The sequence below is a fragment of the Oryctolagus cuniculus genome, chromosome 13 (genome assembly GCF_051225735.1).
Source record: "Oryctolagus cuniculus isolate XC-2025 breed Fujian yellow rabbit chromosome 13, ASM5122573v1, whole genome shotgun sequence".
In the NCBI taxonomy this organism is placed as follows: domain Eukaryota; kingdom Metazoa; phylum Chordata; class Mammalia; order Lagomorpha; family Leporidae; genus Oryctolagus; species Oryctolagus cuniculus.
Window position 1 is genome coordinate 24526554 of NC_142879.1, and position 22659 is coordinate 24549212.

The 22659-nt window shown below is 47.6% G+C and overlaps 1 protein-coding gene across 4 annotated transcripts in view; it reads left to right on the forward strand.

The window, feature by feature from the left end:
* The first annotated feature begins 116 nt into the window (after positions 1–116).
* Positions 117–22659, forward strand: part of HSD11B1 (hydroxysteroid 11-beta dehydrogenase 1) — a 49062-nt gene continuing 26519 nt past the window's right edge. The window contains exons 1-5 of one of the 4 annotated variants that reach the window (XM_070055241.2): positions 117–340; positions 18821–18934; positions 19699–19829; positions 20571–20682; positions 20807–20992. In XM_070055241.2, the coding sequence (XP_069911342.1) occupies positions 18847–18934; positions 19699–19829; positions 20571–20682; positions 20807–20992 (517 nt within the window). In that variant the 5' untranslated portion in view covers positions 117–340; positions 18821–18846. Of the gene's footprint in view, positions 341–7422; positions 7675–7817; positions 7896–9478; positions 9606–18820; positions 18935–19698; positions 19830–20570; positions 20683–20806; positions 20993–22659 lie in introns of those variants that run through there. The other 3 variants (XM_070055242.2, XM_089312126.1, XM_089312125.1) reach the window with 3 other exon arrangements.

Below are 22659 nucleotides of genomic sequence, written 5' to 3' on the forward strand. Positions count from 1 at the left end.
TGCCCAGGACTGGCCCTGCCTGGCTCCCCCTCGGGGCTCCCTCTGCAGGCGCCTCCCGGTTGCCAGCTCAGTCCCAGCCGAAGGGCCTTCTTCCTTGGCCTGGGTTTCACCTTCTTGTATCAGGTGGCAGACCAGCTGGTTGCAGTCCCGAATCAGGTCTTCTGACTCCTCCCAGAAACCAACCAACTTCTGAGCAGGAAATCCTGCCCCTCCCCAAAGAGTGGGAAACCGCAAAGGAAGAGATGAAACAGAAGGAAAGGCAGAGGAGGAGGGAGAGAGGAGAGAAGCAAAGGGAAAAGGAGATCAATAAGAAGAAGTCAAACTTGTTTGAAGCCTCAAGGTAAGACTTTTAAACATCACATTATATGTAATAGAATAACATTTGTGCCAGGGCCTAGTGCTTAGTAGGTACTCAAAAAAAAAAAAAAAAAAACGCTATTGAAATACTGAGCCTATTGAAATGAACTGGGAGGCTGGGTGGAAGACAAATTTCAATGTCAAATACTAGTCAAAAAAAAAAAAAAAGAAAGAAAGAAAGAAAGGAAGAAAGAAAGAAAGGAAAAAAAAAAAGAAGAAATATCCGATCAGCTTTCAAATATGTAGGAGGGCAGATGTGAGAAGACCCAGATGGAGTCAGATGCCTGTTACTGGCTGAGAGCACTCTGATCATTTTGGGACAGAAAGTTAAGTTGGAACAAAAAAGTTGCAAAGATAGTGTTAAAAAATCTGCATGTTCTTTTGGAATCCTACAAAGATTGCAGGTTGTAAGTGTTTTTTCAAAAATCGGCTTTAAACCGAAGACAAACACAAGCACTACGTCGCTTCTCGGGCTTGGTTTAGAGTGCTCATATCTGCGTGCTGTGGTTTAGCATCATTAATGTACCTGGAGCTTTGAGGAAGGCTTGTTTTATCTCAGGAAGTCGTGTTCACTGGACAAGGGGAGGCTTACATTTTGTCCATCAAAATAACAAACGTGCTCTACACCTGTCCCTTAATCCCAGTCCAGCCTGGCTGCTCAGGGCAGTGATCTTCGGAGCCTTAAAGGGGCCCATTCAGAAAGAGCTCCAAGGTCAGGGAGTTAGAGAAGCCCTAACAGGAAAAGGAAATGCTATTCCCCACCCTCCCCACTTAACCCAAACCCTCGCTTGCCATCAGTAGGCGGCATCACCCAGAGGGCTGTGCTGCACTGATCCAGGCACTTGGAGGGATTAAAATAGCTGGGCACACGCTTCACAAGGCATCCCTGGATGATGATGATGTGTGTTCACAACAGTTGGCTTTTAAGAGTCCTGCTCCCCCAACTTTTCCAACAGAGCTTAACAATGGCACAGAGTTAAATTTGAAGTGCTTTTTTTTTTTAATGCCAGTATTTCTCTTTGGGGTTTCTGTGAGTGAATCAGAGCCGGAAACTGAAAAGCGAGTGGGAGAGGCAAGGGGAGATGGAACGAAGTCCCCTGTGATTTTGCTTGCCAAGATTTGAAAGGAATTGCCTTCTCCTCTTTAGTATGATGGGAACGTAAAATCCGAAAACCTTAGCTCTTTCTTAATACTAATTTCAGTACAGCTAAAAGCTCCCTGCCTCCAGTTTCTGAGCTGGAACAAATCTTAAAGGTAATCTAATTTGATTCCTCTTGTTTGCTGGGTAAGGAAATTGAAGCTAAGACGAGGAAAGGGCCTTGCTCAAGGTCACACGTCAGTGGTAGAGGAGAAACTGGAACCTGGTTCACCTGGTCCCATGCAGGGGCCTTTCCAGAAATCACCCAACCTGCACACGAAGGTGCCCACACATCCAGAAGCTCACACACACAGCATCTGAGGATTACATAATATTCAGTTAAAATACGCTCAAGTAATCCTTGCCTGACAGAAATAGAAAGAAGAAATAAATTTTCCTAATAGTTAAGCTGTTCCAGAATCTGTTTTATCACAGTAAGCAGTGAGCAGTAAGGAGGTTTGTCTTGATAGAACCAGAATTTTTTTTTTATAGAGAAGTATCTTTTTTTTTTTTATTTGACAGATAGAGTTAGACAGTGAGAGAGAAACATCTTCCTTCCGTTGGTTCACCCCCCAAATGGCTGCTACGCCGGAGCTTTGCCGATCCAAAGCCAGGAGCCAGGTGCCTCCTCCTGGCCTCCCATGCAGGTCCAGGGCCCAGGCACTTGGGCCATCCTCCACTGCCTTCCCGGGCCACAGCAGAGAGCTGGACTGGAAGAGGAGCAACCGGGACTAGAACCCGGCACCCATATGGGATGCTGGCACCGCAGGCAGAGGATTAACCAAGTGAGCCACGGCGCCGGCCCCAAACCAGAATATTTTACCTACCGTTGATTCAACATTTTACTTGTCATCTTTTCATCAAATTTTCATAGTATTTTCCTTTTATAAATTGCACTTATTTTTTAAAAAAATTATTTATTTGAAAGGCAGAGTTAGAGAGAGCGAGAGAGAAAGTCTAGAAAGACAGAGAGAGAGAGAGAGAGAGAGAGAGAGCGAGCTTCCATCTGCTGGTTCACTCCCCAAATGGCTGCAGTGGCTGGGTCCAAGCAATTGGGACATCTTCTGCTGCTTTCCCAGGAGCATTAGCAGGGAGGTGGATCAGAACTGGACCAGCTGGGACTCAAACTGGCACTGAAAAGGGATGCCAGCATTGTAAGTGGTGGCTTAACCAGCTGTGCCACAACACTGGGCCCCATATTGCACTTCTTTAAGTTTGCTCAAATTCAGAGACAGTGATATATTACTTCTGCACCCCTTGTTGGTATGTCCAGGTCACATTCTGTATTGACATGGATTTTAACAATTTAGTGACTGTCACGGATATAATCAGGCCCTTCCCTCTGGGAACCCTTGCTCTAGCTATTTCTTTTATTTTTTTTTTCCTGTGATTTACTTTTATTTATTGAAAAAGCAGAGTGGGAAAAAAAAAAAAAAAAAAAAAAAAAAAACCAGAGATCTTCCCTCTGCTGGTTCATTACCCCAAATGGCTCAAACAGTCTAGGCTAGGCCAGGCCAAAGCCAGGAAACTGGAACTTCATCATGGTCTCCCGTGTGGGTGCAGGGGCCAATGAATTTGGGCCATCCTCCACTGCTTTCCCAGGTGCATTAGCAGGGAGTTGGATTGGAAGTGGAGCAGCTGCCAGGATTTGAATGGACATCTCAGGTGGTGGTTTAACCCTGAAAGCCACACCACCAATGCTGTTCTAGCTATTTCTATCCACTTTGACATGGCATGCTGTGTCTAGACCCTCACTTGACCCTATGCTTGGAGTGCCTTTCCTCTAACTTCCATAACTTGTACTTAGTCTTCACATTTTAGCTCCAGAGCCACCTCTTTCAGAAATCTGTATAGCCCACCTCATACCTCCTGCTACCCTGGGCTGATCTGTATGGTCCACCTCGTACCTCCCTAACCTTGCATACACTTTTATTGGAATCATCAGCCTAGCATCAAGTTCCATTTACCTGCATTCTCTCCTTACGCCTGGCTGCAATGTCCCTGAAGGCAGAAATCACATCAATCAGCTTTTATATTCCCAGAACCTAACACAGTTCCAGGCATACACTGGCACTCAATAAATGCGCGAAAAAATAGATGGATGAACAAAATGAAATATTTCTCCACCTTTTCTTCCATTAAAGCCATTTAAAAAAAAGTCTCATATCCACACTCTTGACTCTTTGGCACCTTTACAAGAAAAAAGATGTCACTGTTAGAAACTTCCACTCTTTCCCAGACTGACAGGCCACTCAAAAAAGGCCATCTGGGGTTAAACACGTCACTCTGAACAAATATTTCCGTCTCTGCTTCCTTGTAAAATGCACTGTTCACAGTGGGAGAATCTATGAGCTACAACCTCCAGGGCAAGGAGGAACAGGAATAAGGGGATGGAGACGCTAGCAGGTGAGAGATGTCGGCACCCGTGCGGAGGACGGAAGGTGCACAGACAGTGGCGAGGGATGCAGCAATCCTGAGGCTCACATCAGGAGGCTGGCAAGATGCCACACAGCTCAGGAGGGCCTCGGGCATCAGGGCACCGGGAGCCCCCAAAAGCAAAGGGTGAGATGGGAGTAAAATCAGCGGAGAAGGACGGCCTGTTTTCTGGAGGGACTGACCCAGGGACACCAGACTCAGGGACACCAGGCACCACAGAGGGTGGCATGAGGGGGAGCAAGATGAGCGGAGGCCTCCGTGCTGAAAGATGAGATGGCTCAGCCTTTTCCCTGGCGCGGCTCCCAGAGCAAGAACAGCCCGGCTTCTACCCCTCCCTGCCCATCCCACCCTGGCCCACACGAGGCAGAAGAATTCAGGAGTCTGCTCTGTGGAAAGCACCCAACCAAAGAGAAGACTGACAGGGGCCCACACTGTGTCACAGCAGCTTAAGCCGCTGCTGGTGACACCCGCATCCCACACCACAGTGCCAGTCTGAATACCAGGGGCTCCCCTTCTGATCCAGCTTCCTGCTAATGCACCTGGCGAGGCAGCAGAAGATGGCCCATGTACTTGGGCCCCTGTTCCCACATGAGATACCTGGCAGAAGCTCCTGGATCCTGGCTTTGACCCTACCCAGCCCCTATCATTGCAGCCATTTGCAGAGTGAACCAGCAGATGGAAGATCTCTTTCTCTTCCCCGCTCCCCTCCCTCCCACCCTCTCTCCGTTAGTCTGCCTTTCAAATAAATCAATCTTTTTTTTTTTTTTCCTGACAGGCAGAGTGGACAGTGAGAGAGAGAGACAGAGAGAAAGGTCTTCCTTTGCCGTTGGTTCACCCTCCGATGGCTGCCGCGGCCGGCGCACCGCGCTGATCCGAAGGCAGGAGCCAGGTGCTTCTCCTGGTTTCCCATGCGGGTGCAGGGCCCAAGGACTTGGGCCATCCTCCACTGCACTCCCTGGCCACAGCAGAGAGCTGGCCTGGAAGAGGGGCAACCGGGACAGAATCTGGCGCCCGACCAGGACTAAAACCCGGTGTGCCGGCGCCGCAAGGCGGAGGATTAGCCTATTGAGCCACGGCACCGGCCCCAAATAAATCAATCTTAAAAATTTCTCCAATATCTCCCAAAATAAAGATTCCCATTTCATACACAATGGATTCAGTGGGTACCTGACATACGCTCACCGAAGCACGTTGTTGGCACACACTTCTAGATAGAGAAAAACAGTTCACAAAGCAAGATTGGGCAGCCAAGCAGAAACTGGACTTCTCGGCGTCAATACTGGAAGCTAGAGACAGAAAGGCAATATGGTGATGTCATCCAGTTTTGAGAGAACATAATCTCCATTCTAGAAATCCTCACTTAGCCAACAAACAATCGAGGAGCAGGTAAAGCAAGGACAAGCAGACAGGGCTGGCTGGAACTGCCCGTTGGTTTTCATGTGGCCAGGGTGTGACGCAGGAACGCCCACATACAGATGCTGAAAATGTGAAATATCACTCCTGCACGCCAGGTCTCAAAATAAATTCCCTGCTATTCATAAGGAAATACACGAAGCAAGAGAGAAATAAGAGTCCCAGGCAATGTCAAAGGGATGTCCCCAGATAAACTGCCCGAGTGCCCAGTGCACACTGGAGGAGGAAGAGGACTCCTGGACGGATGTCTCCAAGAAGACAAGGAGCTGACGGACACCCAATTAATATGATTTATTTATTTGAGTTCTATAGCTGCTGTCAGAGGGTTTGCAGAATATGGGAAACTATAGAACGCGAAGAAATGAAAATGAGGTGATTATGAACTCCCGGGGAAAACAAAGCACGCAGGAATTGCAATCAGAGTGCGCTACCTGGCACAGCTGTAAACAGTGAGTCATGAGCATCACAACGCTGGCTAGTTACTGAGTGAGAATTGTGGCATTACAGTGTGAGGAATCGACATGGGTGCAGTGAGTGCATGAGTGCAGAGTTCTGATATTCCTCATAAGTCAGTCAGTAACATCTAAAACTGTACAAGCGGGGCTGGCGCTGTGGTGCAGCAGGTTAACGCCCTGACCTGAAGCGCCGGCATCCCATGTGGGCGCCAGTTCAAGACCCAGCTGCTCCTCTTCTGATCCAGCACTCTGCTATGGCCTAGGAAAGCAGTAGAAGATGGCCCAAGTCCTTGGGCCCCTGCTGGCTCCTGGCTTCAGATTGGCGCAGCTCCGGCCACTGAGGCCAATTGGGGAGTGAACCATCAGATGGAAGACCTCTCTCTCTCTGCCTCTCCTCTCTCTGTGTAACTCTGACTTTCAAATAAATAAATAAATCTTTAAAAAAATAAAATAAAATTGCACAATCAAGAAGTACCAGTGAAAGCACATTGTTTTGGGGTCAGCACTGGGGTGTAGTGGGTAAAGTCACCACCACCTGCAGTGCCGGCATCCCATGTGGACTCCAGTTCGAGTCCTGGCTGCTCTACTTCTGATCCAGCTCTCTGCTGTGGCCTGGGAAAGTAGTAGAAGATGGCCCAAGTCCTTGGGCCCCTGCACCCTCATGGGAGACCCAGAAGAAGCTCCTGGCTCCTGCCTTTGGATCAGCCCAGCTCCAGCCATTGCAGACATTTGGGGAGTGAATCAGTGAATGGAAGACCTCTCTCTCTGCCTTTCAAATAAATAAATAATTTTTTTAAAAAAAGTACATTGTTTCAAAAGATGGAGTTGGTTCTCATGAGGAAAAAGTAATATTTTAAAAAATTAATTTATTTGGAAGAATGAGAGAGATCGATCTATTGTCCATCTGATGGTTCACTCTGCAAATAGATACAACAGCCAGGGTGGGGTCAGGTGGAAGCGAGGAGCCAGGGACTCCATCAGGGTCTCCCACGTGGGTGCCAGGAGTCCAAGTACACGAGGTCATCAGCTGCTGCCTCCCCAGGCACATTAGCAGGGGACTGGATGAGAAGTGGAGCAGCTGGATCTGGGACTGGCGCTCCCAAGTGGGATGCTGGGATCACACGTGGCAGCTCAATCCACTCTGTCACAAGCCTGGCCCCCAAAATTAATATTTACAAGTGACTGGTCCTGAGTGGGACTGAGGCCTGGGGAGAGAAAGAGCAAGGTTCACTGTTATTTGTTATCACTCTTTTCATGCCATGTGCCTTTTTAAAATAAGATGTATTCTATTTATTTGAAAGGCAGAGGGGCAAAGAAGCTTCCATCCTTCAGTTCACTCTCCAAATGGCCACAATAGTCAGAGCACTGAGTCTCCTACATCGGTGCAGGGGCCCAAGCACTCGGGCCATCCTCTGCTGCCTTCTCAGGCACCTTAGCAGGGAGCTGGATGGGAAGCAGAGCACTGGGACAGGAACCAGCGCTCACACAGGGGATGCCAATGTCATCACAGGAGGCAGCTGACCTCGCTGTGCCACAATACCGCCCCAGCCACGTGGGTTTTAAAACCCTCCATGTGTGTTATATGGATAAGTTTAAAAATCAATGTCTTTCTTTTTAAAAAAGGAAATGGTTCCTTCATAACACAGCCGACTCCCAGGATTACATCCTACCTACTAGTAAGATGTTGATGCTTGGGGCCATTACGTTAAGTCTCAGACAAACCATAACAGCCAGAGTTAATGGATCTACCTAATTGCCTAAGGCAGCTCACCAGTCTGGTTCTCAGCTTACTTCAGATCAGCCAAGGACTGCTGGAGAGAAACAGCCCGAAAGCATTTAAAGCAGCATAAGCAGATTGCATGCAGGGCTACTAAGGTAAGGAGGGACTTCAGCCTAGAACCGGGCTGGATCGTGAATGCAGCAGGAACAAGGGAGACTTCACAGCCAAAGAGCAGGGTGCTGATTGGTGGATGGAAAATCACTAAGAGGAAACAGGGAGGAGGGGGCGGGGGCAGGAGTGGCTGTGACAGAACTGACCCAGCAGGCTTCCTGCCCAGGATGGAGGGGATCTGACATCAATCACCTGCGGGTTGGAGGTTGGTGGGGTGGGGAGGTGGCGAAGGACTATGCAACCAGTTAGATAGCAAGGATGATACGTGCCCACGATGGGGAATCGTGCTACACTGACTTAGCAGGGCTCTTTGCTAAAGCTGGATTTTACAAAGACATGCACAGATGGGCGTAGAAGGTTTAGGAACCTGACTCAAATTTAGCCAAGCAAAGAATCTTTGTCAGGAGCTTTGTAAAAGCACACATTTCCTGCATCTAATCCTGGATGCTTCTGACTCAATAGGCTTTGGTGGGGTCTGAGAATCTGCCCTTAGCTCCCCAGGTGATTCTGGGAGGTTCTGGAACCACTGGGCCAGAGCAGAACTGGTGAGCGTGTGCAGGGAGTCTGGGCCGTCAGGTGGTATGTAGTTGGTGTGTTTTCACTGCTTCTGTGTATATGTCATATAAAGGCGTCTCTCCTCTCTCCCTCTTTCATCCTCTCTTAACCGTAAATCCCCCTGAACTACTGAAAACATTGCCAGAAATTAAGTCTGTGGTTTTAAATCTGCAGTCTGAGCTTTCTCTCCCTGCCCTGGGGCTCCCTCTCCTGGCAGAAGCCTGTTAAAGCTTTTAGCAACCTAAACAGAAAATAGCAATAGGTTTGTTCCCTTTGGGGATGTTTTGTGGTTGCTATTTCCAAACCCTCAAAATTCATGAACCCTCCCATCAGAGAGAAAATGGAAAACTTAACCTGGAAAAGACAGCAAGACGTTCTTGCCTTAAAGGGGTGAATATACAGAGACTAGGAGGGAGCAGGATGATGCCCAAATGAGAGGCGCACGTTGTGGTCAAGAGACGGGAGGGATAAGTGGGGAAGCCACATTCATCTGCCTTCCATAACTGAAGGAGGGAAGCTGGGTAGGCCATCAGGCATGCCGACTTTGGAAGCAGAGGGTGAGGGTTCAGTGTCCAGCCTCACGAGCTGCAGATTCAGCCTCTGTAAATCACGTCCCCTGGTGATTCTGCCTTCCAGCTCCGTTGAGTCTTTCCCACAAGCTTTTCCAGAATGCTCAGCCATGGCACAGAGGAAAGGGTCGGGAGCATTTGCGTGAAAGACTGACTCCTTCCTACGCTCAGGTTCCAAACCTCCGTCAGCTGTGCACGCCTCTCGAGCGCCTGGGGAGGATGCTTCAGGCCCACACTCAGCACTGCCTCCTCCTCCACGATCGTGGCCTTCCTGCCTTGGCTCCCTCGCAACCACTGTCACGGACCTCCTCTTGTCACTCACCACACTCCTGCCCTCTGCCCTCCCACTGAGCCCTGCCCTGCATGTGTTCCCTGTTCCCTTGGGTCCTTCTGCTCCCAGTTCTCCTGCATTCTCCTTCGCTGGGTCTCCTCTTTGGCTTGGCTCTTAAACATTCATGGAATAGTCCCCTCTTAGCCTTCAACCCCTCCTTAGTGGTCTTCTCTAGACTTACGGTTTCAACTTTAATCTAGGTGATTTAATTCTCCTGAGCCTATACCTCTAGCCTGGACCTTTTTCTGAGCTCCAAACACCTACCAAGCACCTGGTGTGGGTGTGTCAGAATCACTCCATCTACTAGCACTCAAAGCTTGCTCACCAGCACCTACCAAGTGCCAATCACTGTGGTAGCACTGAAGACTCGTAGGCAACCCAGGCCACTGCCCTCGCCGAGCTCTGTCTAAGGGAAACATGGACAGATATGCACTGGAAGTAAACAGTGACAAGTGCTATGGTAAGAGAAAAGTCCGGTGTTGGGGAGCACGTGCCTCTCCAAGGGTACACAGGCAGGCTTCTCTGTAGCTGTGCCGTTGAAGGGTGAGAAGGTGCAGTGGGGAAACGGAGGAGAGGTTCCTGGAAAAGGATTTCAAAAGCCATGAAGGACTTGCAAAGCTAAATAGGGAGCTTGCACTTTATCTGAAGAACCTGGGGAGCCGATGGGTTGTCACGTGAAGAACTGGGTGTCTTGGAGCCCGAAGGGAGCCTGAGTGTTGGCAGTATCCGTGCCTCAGGTTGGGTGGTGGGCGCACAAGGCTTTCACTGGATTCTTAAGCTTCATGAATTATTTATGTTTTATATATTACTTTCTGCATACCACTTTGCAGTTCTTTTCAAAACTAAATATGTAAATAGATTAGAGAAGGTGAGACAGTTGTGGGTGGGTCCGAGAGAGGAGTGAGGAGTTTGCTCAAGCAGAAAACAGTGTGGTCTGAGTTGGGAGAGTCCTCTTGAGGGTGCAGATTTGGAGATGGTCCTGGAGATATTTAGGAGGTAGAATTAACTAGATTTTGTGACCAATGGCACAGGAGGATATGGAGAGGGAGACTCCAAGGGTTCTAGATTATTTGTTGGATGGATAGAAAAGCCACTGATTGAAATAGAGATCACTAGGAGATTGTGGATAAAAATACAAAGAATACAAAGCTGTTGGGAAACAGTTTGGCAGTTCTTAATAAGTCAAAGATAAATTTAACATACAACCCAGCAATGCCACTCCTGGGTGTTTCCATGAGATACATAAAAATGTGTCCACACAAACTTTTTTTTTTTTTTTTTTTTTTTTGGACAGCCAGAGTTAGACAATGAGAGAGAGAGGGACAGAGAGAAAGGTCTTCCTTCCGTTAGTTCAGCCCTCAATGGCCACTATGGTTGGTGCACTTTGCCAATCCAAAGCCAGGAGCCAGGTGCTTCCTCCTGGTCTCCCACATGGGTGCAGGGCCCAAGCACTTGGGCCATCCTCCACTGCCTTCTCGGGCCACAGCAGAGAGCTGGACTGGAAGAGGAGCAACCGGGACAGAATCCGGTGCCCCAACACACAAACTTTAATACCATGCACATAGCAGCACTGGTCATAAATGGCAAAAAGTGGAAAATCCCAAAGATCCATGAGCTGGTGAATGAATGAACAGAAGGTGGTGTATCTGTCCAGTGCAGTGTGGTTTGACAATAAAATGGAGCAAAGTGCTGATCTGTGGCACACTGTGGGTGAACCTCAAAACGTCATGCTAAGTGAAAAGAGACAAACACAAAGGAGCACATAGTGTGTGCTTCTTCTAATATGAAAAGTCCAGAAGAGGAAAGAACATAGCAACAGACAGTGGGTTACTGATGGTCTGGGGCTGAGGCTGGGGAAAGAGAATGACTGAAAATGACACAAATCGGTCTTTTTAGAGTAACAGAAATGTTCTAAAATTGGATTATGGTGATGCTTTCCTAGCTGCCAATTCACTAAAATTCGATGACCTGCACCATCACAATGAGGTAACTCCTGGTATATAAACTGTACTAAATAAAGCTGTTAAAAGTAATTAGGTCAGTGTCGGCATGCTGAGGCTTTCAAGAGAGAATGAGTAAGCAGGTGGTTGTACTGTACTACCTGATGCTTAGGATAAAATGCTGCGCAAAAGACAGAAATTTGTAAGACCCATCAAAGTAAAGAAGGTAACTGAAGCCATGAGAGTGAGGGAAATTACTCAGGGAAACTAGAAGGAGGAGGAGAAAAGAGGAAAAGGGAACAGAAGCCAACACAGAAAACTAGAAGGAATCAGAGAAGTAGGGAGGAAACCCAGAGAATGTGAAACCAAGGGAGGGAGGGGTACAAGTGGCAGGGGCTACCGAGAGGTCACTAAGTGTGAGCAGAACCAAGAGGAGAAGCCACAGTGGGGGATCCAGGTAGGTGTGGAGTAGCCCAGGAACATTGCTGGGCATAGCCCTAGGGGGACAAGCCTCTGGGGATAAGGCCACTCCCAGCATGGCACACATGGGGAGTGAAGGTTTGGTAGAGAGAAGACAGAGGGGTTGATGACCCTGTGCAGCACAGATGATCCAGAACTTTCTACATAAGGCAATGGGGGTAGGAGGGCCAGCGGGCAGGCAACTTTCTGAGAGGGGGGTGAACAGGCCAGAGTGTGGCAGCCTTGTGATGGGAACTTAATGGCCAGGACGACAGATCCCAGCAGCATTCCAGGCCCTCGCAGGCGTGGCTCCTACTTTCTTCTCGGGATTGCTTCTCACCACGTAAGGGTACCCCATGAGAGTCGGGGATCCCGCCATATGGAGCTGTTTCCAGTTTCCCAAACATGTCATTCTCTTTCACACCTCCTTCTATTTTCTCACACAGCTTCCTCTGCATGGAAGTTTTTTGCAAACCAACAACGTCCCCTCCCCCTGCTGGAAACCAGCACACACTCCTGGATCCAACTCAGTGCTGGCTCTTCCCCTTCTCCGCTTGCCTGGGACATTCAATGTAGATCAAGGTTAACCTCTTCTGGGAAGCCTTTTCCAGATTTAGCAAATGGAAATATTGAACGCCCAGTTACATCTGAATTCCACACGTGGAATGGACCACTTCCTTTGTGCACCCACGCTGTAGACATCCAGGGCTCTGGTAGCCCTGAACATTTCGGCTGTTTCTTTAGGCATTGGAGGGCACTGCATTGGCTGTTCCATTCACAGTACCTGGCACATGGAAAATACCTGACTAAATAAATGTTGGCGAGGAGTCCTCCACTCAGCCACCAGGTGCTTTGTCCCCCTTTTCTTCTCCTCCTTAGCCCTCTGGGGGACCATCTGTGGCCATACTGCTGGGCTACCTCGTGGTACAGGGAGATATGAAAGCTATCAGTGGCCATGGCCCTGGAGGCTCAGTCCATACCTACAGCACATTTTCTCAGTGTTCCCGAAGTGCTACAGCTCCTCTAAGCTTATCAAATAAAGCACAGAACACCCAGTTACATCTGAATTCCAGATAAACAATGATTAATGTTTTAGTCCAAGTATGTTCTTTGCAGTTGTTGAGATATAGAGAGATGGGCAGATGGGTGTATGGAGACATAGGTAGACAGAGGATAGATGATCGACAGAAAGATAGATCTAGTGATCCTTAGAAAAGCATTCCTTGGGCTGGTGTTGTGGCACAGCAGGTTAAGCCATGGCTTGCAGCACCCCATATCAGAGCAGTTTGAGTCCTAGTTGCTCTGCTTTTGATCCAGCTCCCGCGCCTGGGGAGTCATCAGATGATAGCCCAAGCACTTGGGCTCCTGCCACCCATGTGAGAGACTTGGATGGAGTTCCAGGCCCCTGGCTTCAGCCTGGGCCAGATCTGGCTGTTGATGACATCTGGGGAGTGAACAAGCAGATAAAAGAGATCTCTCTCTCTCTCCCCAAAAAAACAAATCTTTAAAATAAATAAGTAATTTTTTTAGTATTTGCTGTTTATCTGAAATTTAAATTTAACTGGGCATTCTATATTTCTGTTTGCTAAATCTGGCAACCCTAGCGGACAGTGATTCGCTTCTGCGGGAGTTGCTGGCACCTTAAGAACACCCCCCGCCCCAGGCTGCTACAACACCTTGATGTGCTTCTTGCAAGTCGGGGCTGACCAGCCAAGAAAAAGCAGCAGATGGGGCAGAGCTGTGCGGTGGCTGTGCTGGAGTCAGTCCTCTCCATTTTTATTTTTTCAAGTTTTGTGTTTGTTTTTAAAAGGCACAGAGAGAGACAGAGACAGAGAGAGAGAGACGGAGAGAGAGAGACAGAGAGACAGAGAGAGAGAGACAGAGAGACAGAGACAGAGAGAGACAGAGAGACAGAGACAGAGAGAGAGAGACAGAGAGACAGAGACAGAGAGACAGAGAGACAGAGACAGAGATTGAGATTATAGGGCTCTCCATGGCTGCTCTCTTGTGTTACTTGGGCTCCACCAAGCATTCCAGGGAGTAGCTTTTTCAGCTAACTGTGTGTCCCCCTGGGCTCAGATGGGAGTTCATGGGAGCTGGATTAGCAGAATAATCTGAAAAAACTGGAACTACACCTTGTCTAGCATTGTCTGTACCCTGCCCTCACTGAGGGAATGGGTCAGACCAAGAGGCCCTTGGCTTACCCAGGCATGTGGATTCCAAGGAGACTCCCCCACCAGTGCCCTGAGCACAGACCACAACTGTCAGATGGGGACAGGACAGCACAGGGGTCAGTGTGTTCCATCAAAACCATATTTGGGCCGGCGCCACAGCTCGCTAGGCTAATCCTCCGCCTGCGGCGCCGGCACACCGGGTTCCAGTCCCAGTCGGGGCACCAGATTTTGTCCCGGTTGCCCCTCTTCCAGTCCAGCTCTCTGCTATGGCCCGGGAGTGCAGTGGAGGATGGCCCAAGTGCTTGGGCCCTGCACCCCATGGGAGACCAGGAGAAGCACCTGGCTCCTGCCTTCGGATCAGCACGGTGCGCTGGCCGCAGCACGCCGGCTGTGGCAGCCATTGGAGGGTAAACCAACGGCAAAAAGGAAGACTTTTCTCTCTGTCTCTCTCTCTTACTGTCCACTCTGCCTGTCAAAAAATAAAAATTAAAAAATAAAAATTAAAAAAAAAAGTATTTGTCCGCCTCCACCAGAAGTTCCATAGGACAGAAAATAGGAGTGAATCTGTCCATTGACAGTAGCATCAGGCAGAAAGATTGACAAATGAGAACATCTCCCACTCCCTAGATAAATGGGGGGAAGGAGAAAAGGGAGGAGGTGGAGGGAGTCAGTTATTTGATAAAATTATATAAAAGGATGGTTGTTTCTATAGCAAGGAATAGATCTTGACAGGTCTGACACAGATTTACAGAAGGAATTACTAATGAATAACGTATTAGTCTAAGTATGTCCATTGCAATTGTTGAGATATAGATAGATGGGCAGATGGGTATATAGAGAGAGATAGGCAGAAGGATGACAGATACATAGATCTAGTGATCCTTAGAAAAGCATTTCTTGGCCGGCGCTGCAGCTCACTTGTCTAATCCTCTGCCTGCGGCGCCGGCACCCCAGGTTCTAGTCCAGGTTGGGGCGCCAGATTCTGTCCTGGTTGCTCCTCTTCCAGGCCAGCTCTCTGCTGTGGCCAGGGAGTGCAGTGGAGGATGGCCCAAGTGCTTGGGCCTTGCACCTGCATGGGAGACCAGGAGGAAGCACAAGGCTCTTGGCTTCGGATCCGCACAGTGTGCTGGCTGTCACAGCCATTTAGGGGGTGAACCAACGGAAGGAAGACCTTTCTCTCTGTCCCTCTCTCTCTCACTGTCTAACTCTGCCTCTGCCTATCAAAAAAAAAATTGCTTTCCCCACCTTCCAATTCCCAAAAAAAAGCATTTCTTGGGCTGGTGTTGTGGCACAGCAGGTTAAGCCATGGCTTGCAGCATCCCATATCAGAGCAGTTTGAGTCTTGGCTGCTCTGCTTCTGATCCAGCTCCCACGCCTGGGGAGTCATCAGATGATAGCCCGAGTACTTGGGCTCCTGCCACCCACATGGGAGATCTGAATGGAGACTTAGGAGTTCCCCAAATCAGATCTGAAGAGCTGGGAGTTGGGGTGAGATGGAGAATGTTCTGGATTCTAACATAGTGATAAGACGCTTCCCAGCTTCAGTGTCTCGGTGTTACTCTCCCAGCTAGGCAGCACCTCTGAACCCTGGGCATTGACTCCCCTTTCCCTCTGAAGTCTGCCCACTGTGGCCCCAACAAGATTCAATTTCATTTTTTTAAAGATTTACTTATTTATTTGAGAGGCAGAGTTACAAATGGAGAGAGGTCTTCTATCTGCTGGTTTACTCCCCAAATGGCTGCAACGTCTGGAGCTGGGCCGATCTGAAGTCAGGAGCCAGGAGCTTCTTCCAGGTTTCCCACGTGAGTGCAGGGCCCTAAGCACTTAGGTCATCCTCTACTGCTTTCCCAGGCCATCAGCAGAGAGCTGGATTGGAAGTGGAGTAGCCGGGATTTGAACCGGCAATCAAATGAGATGCTAGTGTGCTGGTGGAGGCTTAACCCACTATGCCACAGCAACAACCCCAAGATTCGTTTTCAAAAGTAAGAGGTACTTTCTTAGCACCTCAACAGTCATGAAAGGCTCTACAGCTACCACTGTGGAAAATACAGGTGTTCCTTTCGTAATCTACGTTTTATGCCAAATGTCTCTCCGGCGCCTCCTCCTCCCATGCTGGCCATCTCCTGTCAGCTGTCCAGATCTGGCCCAGGGCTCATGAGCCCTCCTGCTTCACCCCCTCTGCTCTTCTTGTTGCTTGCTCCTCACTCCATTTATCCACATAGAAAAGGTGAGATGAGGGCGAATTCCCGGCTGGGGCTCTGAAAAGCATCTCCAGCTGTGACAAGCCCCTAAGACCCCAGCTGGAAGCCTGCTTTAGGCTGTGAGGGGCAGAACACACCGCTAGCTGGTATCCTTGCTAAGGCGGCAGGGAAAGGGCTCTCACCAGATGGGGAAATCTGACTCAAAACAAGGTGAAACAACTGCATTTCCTTTTTGTTTTTATTTATTTATTTTTAATTTGTTGAGAGCCCCTGGAGAAAGACTTAGGGGATGGGACTAATGTGTTCAGACCAAAATGCTGAATCCCAGTGATTTTCCTGGATTAAATCGGGCTCCAGGAAGACGGCAATTTTCTCATTGCTGCGGCATCTCAGAAACACTAAAATAGTCAAAGTTTATTGAATAGCTGTTTTGGAGCAAGACTAGGGGGAGTGGAGAGAGACAAAGATGAAAAAGACATAATCCATGTTCTCTAGGAGCTTACAGGCTAATGAGAGGACCAGTCATGTAAATATGCACAGTGGACTTGGTGTCTATTACATAATACAGTCTAAGGGTGGTCCCCATGGGTCCCCAAGCCCCTCTTGGGTATGTAGAAGGCCAAAACTATTTTCATAATCATATTAACACATTATTTGACTTTTCCAGAGGCTACAATATACATGATCATGCATCACTCTGATTGCTAGTGGAGTGTATGATTCTGTACTCTCGAGTTTAAAAACATCCTGTCTTCCTTTCTAGTGTATCAATATCAATATTAAAATCAAAAGGTAAAAGGTACACACTCAGGCTTTTTGAGGTTCTTAGTCATTTTGAAGGTTGTAAAGAGGTCCTGAGACCAAAACGTTTGAGTACCACTAAGACTTCGCATATCATCCTCTGTAACACATCTAATCGCAGGAAAATCACTTTTTCGGATGATTTTACCCTGCCTTATTTTCTAGCATGATAGCTATTTTGTGTCTTTGGATTTAAGGATGCCTTTTGAGGCTGTGCAACATTGGACTTGGCTTGTTAAGCAACTCAACTGTCGGCAATCATTGTTGTTTGTTTCATGGTCTACTTCCCTGCAGTCTATCTGACTCATTGTTATTTAAGCTTTCTTTAGATTTATGTTTTCTGTAGTGGGTTTTAAAGTTCTTTATTTATTTTTGTCAGACAATAAACTTCACTAGTCTGTCCATCTTTCCATCATTATAGCCTCATAATATTTTAAAGCAATATTTCATTGCTTCCTATAATTTTACTGCTAATCGTACAGCATTATGAAAATAAACCTTACACTTTCTCCCCTCAAGGGATGAAAATAGAGTCTAGTCTGTAATGAATCTTGGTAGCAGAAAGTCCTTTGTAAAATTATGCAAATACGCCCTGCAGTTCTGATGGTATAAAATCCAATTTGCACTTGGATTTTATCTTTTTCTATTTTTGTCCTCCATGAACCTTGAGCTCTATCTGCCCCTTGCCTGTTCTCAAATCTCCATTGTTTTCTGGAAGTGAACTTCACAGCTGTGGGCCTTTGTTGACAAAATGTTTCAGCTCCTCTGGGTCTTAAATTACTTTCTCTTTCTCTGAAGTGAACACTCACTAAATGTTTCCAAATACTGTATGTGGGATCCTAACTCCCTTTCTCTTAACCTTGTATAAATTCCAGTACCAGTCGGCACACCCAAACCTGAGCCTCCTTCAAAAAACTGATACTTATTATCATATTTAGATTTCTTCCCTCCAACCCCACTGGTTACTTGCGGAAGTCAGGATTTGCTTTGGGATGGCATAGTTTTCATGATTTGGTTGGTTGGCTTTACAGTGAAAAGCTTAACAATGGTTAAACCCTCTTCTTGCTATGGTTGATTTCTTGCTATGGTTAGTCATGCTAAGGTGGGTATTTCTATATTTCCATGATAACAAATTCTAAATTGCTAGGAACTCCTTCACCCTGGCTCTTTTATTGTACTGAATCTATTTTTAGCTGAGATGTGGGTGCCCCGGGCTAGTTTCACTTCAACAGCGAAATTTCTTTTTCTTCCCTGCCAGGTCTCCTCTTCCTCGCATCCTCTCCATGTTTCTTATTCCTCTATAGCATTTACAAGACCCAGTTTAGTAGCTTAGTAGCTTAGTGCCTTTTTTTTTTTTTTTTTTTTTGGCACTCATTATTTCTTCTTTATTCTCTGTGAAAGTAATAAGTGTACGTTTCGTTGCACTTGCCTGAGAGTCTTGAACTGATCTTGGGTTTCCCGCCATCTGCGTTCTGGCTGCCTTGCAATTTCCCTTTGATGTTGTAATAGTTTTTCATTGAACTTGAGTTTGGGGCTTACAGGGCTTGTTTGCTTTTATTTTTTTCAGAAATGCGCACATTTTTTTCTTGAGCTTATTTTGCTGTTTTGTGCTGTTATTTTTAATTGCTTCCGACCGGGGGGTGGGGCCGAGAGTGAGATTTGGCTTGGATTTGGTTCTCTTCGCTGTTACTCACATTTCCCCCAGAAGCCCCACACACACTCCTCTCTCTCTCTCTCTGCCTTTGACGAACTATTTTTGAAAGGCCATTGATCCCTAGCGTAAATGGTGTTAAGAGGAAGATGGGCTCCGGGTAGGGATTCTCAGGAATCCAGTCCTGCACACTCATGAGCTTGGCCATCTGGAAGTCTCCTCTTGCTCAATGAAATGGAGTAAACATTGTCCATTATGAAATCCACCACGCAGGCTGCCAGGGACGAATGGGATCCCACCCAAAGCCAATCGCTGCTCTGACAGGGAAATTGGCTAGCACTGCCTGAGACTACTCCAGCCTCCCCCGTCCCTGATGTCACAATTCAGAGGCTGCTGCTTGCCTAGGAGGTTGTAGAAAGCTCTGTAGGTTCTCTCTGTGTGTCCTACAGGGTTCTTCGGGCCAGGTCCCCGTCTGATGGCTTTTATGAAAAAATACCTCCTCCCCCTTCTGGGGCTCTTCTTGGCCTACTACTACTATTCTGCAAATGAGGAGTTCAGACCAGGTAAGCACCAATGTGTCTCATTTTGGAGGACTAGGTTAGAAAGCACTGAGGTGCTGGAGTGCTCCTGGAGATCAAGGTATGTTCTTGGTCCCTAAATTTGCTGAAAAACAAAAGGGACTGTGAGGTGGGCTGTATCTGTGTGTCCTCCAGCCACAGGCTGTGGTCCGGAGGGATGTGGGGAGGGGCAATCATGCAGCCACAAGCTGGCTAAATAAGCCATGCTGGATTTGGCACTGTTCATGGAAAGCAATTTCAAATCTTCTACCCAAAACTGAGGGTAATACCCAAATTTACAACTCAACCAGATCATCAGGCTCAACGGAGAGCCTGAAAAGTGGGAGGCAGCAGTGGACTCTGGAGTTGATGACCAAGCAGAAGCCAGGGGAAATTCCTGGCATCCCTAAGATTCTCATTACTTACTAATCAATGGAGCAAAATCAAATGAGCCCAGAAATATCTGGAACACTCCGTTTCAGCTGAACCATGACCTTGCTGGCTTGGTCCCGTCATCTCCGTGTGTGGAAGTTTGCAGGAATGACAGCAGTGAGCCTTGGTTTTGGGCAACCAGGCCAGACCTCCTCTTCCGAGCATGTTTATCAAAGACTCAGACTGTTTTTTGGTGATTTACGCAGTGTGAGACAGACTGATCTGGACTTGTCCCCGTTGGTGCTGGAAGTGGAGATAGGGCTGTCTGTTGCAGAGAAGGAGAAGGAATGTTGCTGTCACGCTGGCTCTGGTCCTTACTTCCTCTTGGGGTTCCCCAGAGATGCTCCAGGGAAAGAAAGTGATTGTCACAGGGGCCAGCAAAGGAATCGGAAAAGAGATCGCTTTTCATCTGGCGAAGATGGGAGCCCATGTGGTGGTGACAGCGAGATCAAAAGAAACTCTGCAGGAGGTGAGGGTTCTGTGCCTACAAATACATGTTACCCTCATATGCCCAGACGTGTTCTGTACACACTCACCTACGCACACACACAGAAGCTAGCAATTCCACATGCAGATGCACAATTAACTGTGTACTCTCATTGCAGTTTTCAACACCCAAACTTCCACAAGAATACAAAAACTATACTCATAAGCATTCACATGTATATAAATGCTATTTGGCCATAGAGTTTTTGAGCTACATGAATTTGCTCATAGAAAAGTCTATTCATGCCCACTTTATACATGGAACCACAGGTATCTTCAGATATGAAAATTTCAGCACCTTCTCATGAACATGTATTCTCATACCCACGCAGACTCTCAGATACATGCCTGCTCACAAACTCACAATCACAAAGATGTACAGGCACTTAGAAACCTAGAACTACCCACGCGGAAGCCAGCACTCGTACCCACAATGCATTCAGGAGCATGTCTTCTCAGAACCCCGTGAGTATAATCATGGACTTGGCTCTCAGTGCAGTGATGGTGTATGCATTTACACCCCTCTTATCCCAGACAAGAGTTGACAGTCACGATTATTGTATCTAGAATTGCGTGCACACACAGACACACACATGTATACACACCTCATTTCTTATTGAAACGAGACTATAAGCAACCTTTCTTCTAAGGCCTCATTACTTCAGAGACTGTCCCTCAAAAGTCTACACCCAAGAATGACACCGTTTCTGCTATGTCCCTGCAGGTGGTGGCCCACTGCCTGAAGCTGGGAGCAGCCTCCGCACACTACATTGCTGGCACCATGGAGGACATGACCTTTGCGGAGCAATTCGTTGCCAAAGCAGGAAAGCTCATGGGTGAGGCTGCTTCCCCCTCCTTGTCCTCTGGACTTTGCCTTCCAGGTCACGAGCGCTTTGAGGAGGGGAAAATGGAAGGTATTGAGCCCAGATGGTTTTGTCTCAACACAGCCATCTCTTGCAGGGGGACTAGACATGCTCATTCTCAACCACATCACCAACGCTTCTTTGATGTTTTTTAATAACGATATTCACCACGTGCGCAAGAGCATGGAGGTCAACTTCCTGAGTTACGTGGTCCTGAGCGTGGCCGCCTTGCCCATGCTGAAGCAGAGCAATGGAAGCATTGTGGTCGTGTCCTCGCTAGCTGGTGAGTGGGACAGGACCAGTGTGGAAAGTAGGGGGTAGGGGGAGAAGCCAGCGATGGTGCTAAGCTCTGTCGGGAACATGAATTTTTATCAGTTTCCAGGCAGAAAAGTAGCACGAAACAAACGCAAAGTTGAAATGCTCATAGTGATGTTAAGCTACAGCTGATTAACAGCTTGCCCAGAGCTGTGGATAGGCAGGTACACTAATAAGATACTAGGGTGTGTAAGCTCAGTGGGGAGGGCCCATGTGCTCAGTAAAAGAGACACTGTTAAGAACCATAAAAATGAGGAATTAACTGAGGAAGATGGGTAAGAAAATTCCTGAAAGTAATAACATTAGTTCAGAGTGCCCACCGGAAGCCTGGTGGTTTGTGATCTACAGATGGGAAATCAAAGGAACATCAAGAGGCAGTTGGAGGAATGGCCTGTCCTGATCCTAAGGGAGAGACTTGGAAACAATGGATAAAAAAGATTCTGGTTGTTCTATGACCAAGAGCCATAAGTTGGTGACGTTGGTTGATGCAAAGGTAGAAGTGAGATGTGATAAACTTTAATAACCTACAGGTATCTGGTACATGGGCTAAGGTAGGGCAAAATCAACAATAACAAGAATAGATTAACAGACTTGCCAATACTAGGGGTATTCTACCAAAAGGCCAACTTAAATAACCAGCCGGAAAGTGAGAAAACGTGCATAATAGAGAAACGTCCATGATCTCTGTGGGTCCCCCAGGCTTTGAATGGCAGCAAGTTGAGACGCTATCGCGTGTTTCCAGCTTAGAGGACCCCTATGCCTTTTTCCTCACAGATGCAGGCGAGAGGTTCCACACACCCTGTCCCTTAGAAGGATGTAGCTGGAAGTTCCCAACAACAGGGTCAGAATCGGGCAATGTAAACAGAAACCACCTAGAAAACTCAGCAAAGTGTTAAGTCCCTCACAAATGCTAGTTCTCATTTAAACTAGCAACACTATCTATGTTGTAAAGAGCTCTCCTTTCCAGCCCAGGGAAGGCCTGTGTAGCGATTGGATAAAGGGGCAGTGTCTGTGCTACCCGCCAAACGGAGTGATTGATATGCATCCCTGTGCTTCCCAGACAACACAGCCTCCCCGCCCCTCCCCAGACAGAAGGAAGGGAGTGCTTCCAGATGCATACTGAGTGCGAGGGTGCTGGGCCCATCCCCAGTCCATCGCAGGGCACTGGCCAAAGCCCTCCTATCAGTCACGGTGTAGGTGACTTTAACGAGTTAGTTGACTCCATTCCACATTCAATCTAGGCAAAGGATGTCTTTCACCTTTGGTGGGCAAATTTAGCTTTCTATGATGCACTCAAAATATAAATGTACTAGGAAGGGAAAAAAAAATTCTTAGAAGCCCCAAGGTATGCTGAAATTGCGATGACCTCTGTTTCCACATATTTCCACACCTATAGAACGACACTTAATCACTTCCACATGTGGGACTGGAAGGTGGGACTGTAGTTGGATCTCTAGTGTCTACTATCTGTATTGCCAACGAGTTAAACCTTTTTGCTTTGAAGCATGCGTGTAGACTTGCAGAGTACAGGCACACTGCCTTCTCTCCCTAACTAAAGAATATTCTCTGTACTAGGATATTCTCTTTTAAGCAGTCAGTAAACACATCCATTATTTCTTGCTCCTTAATATCTGA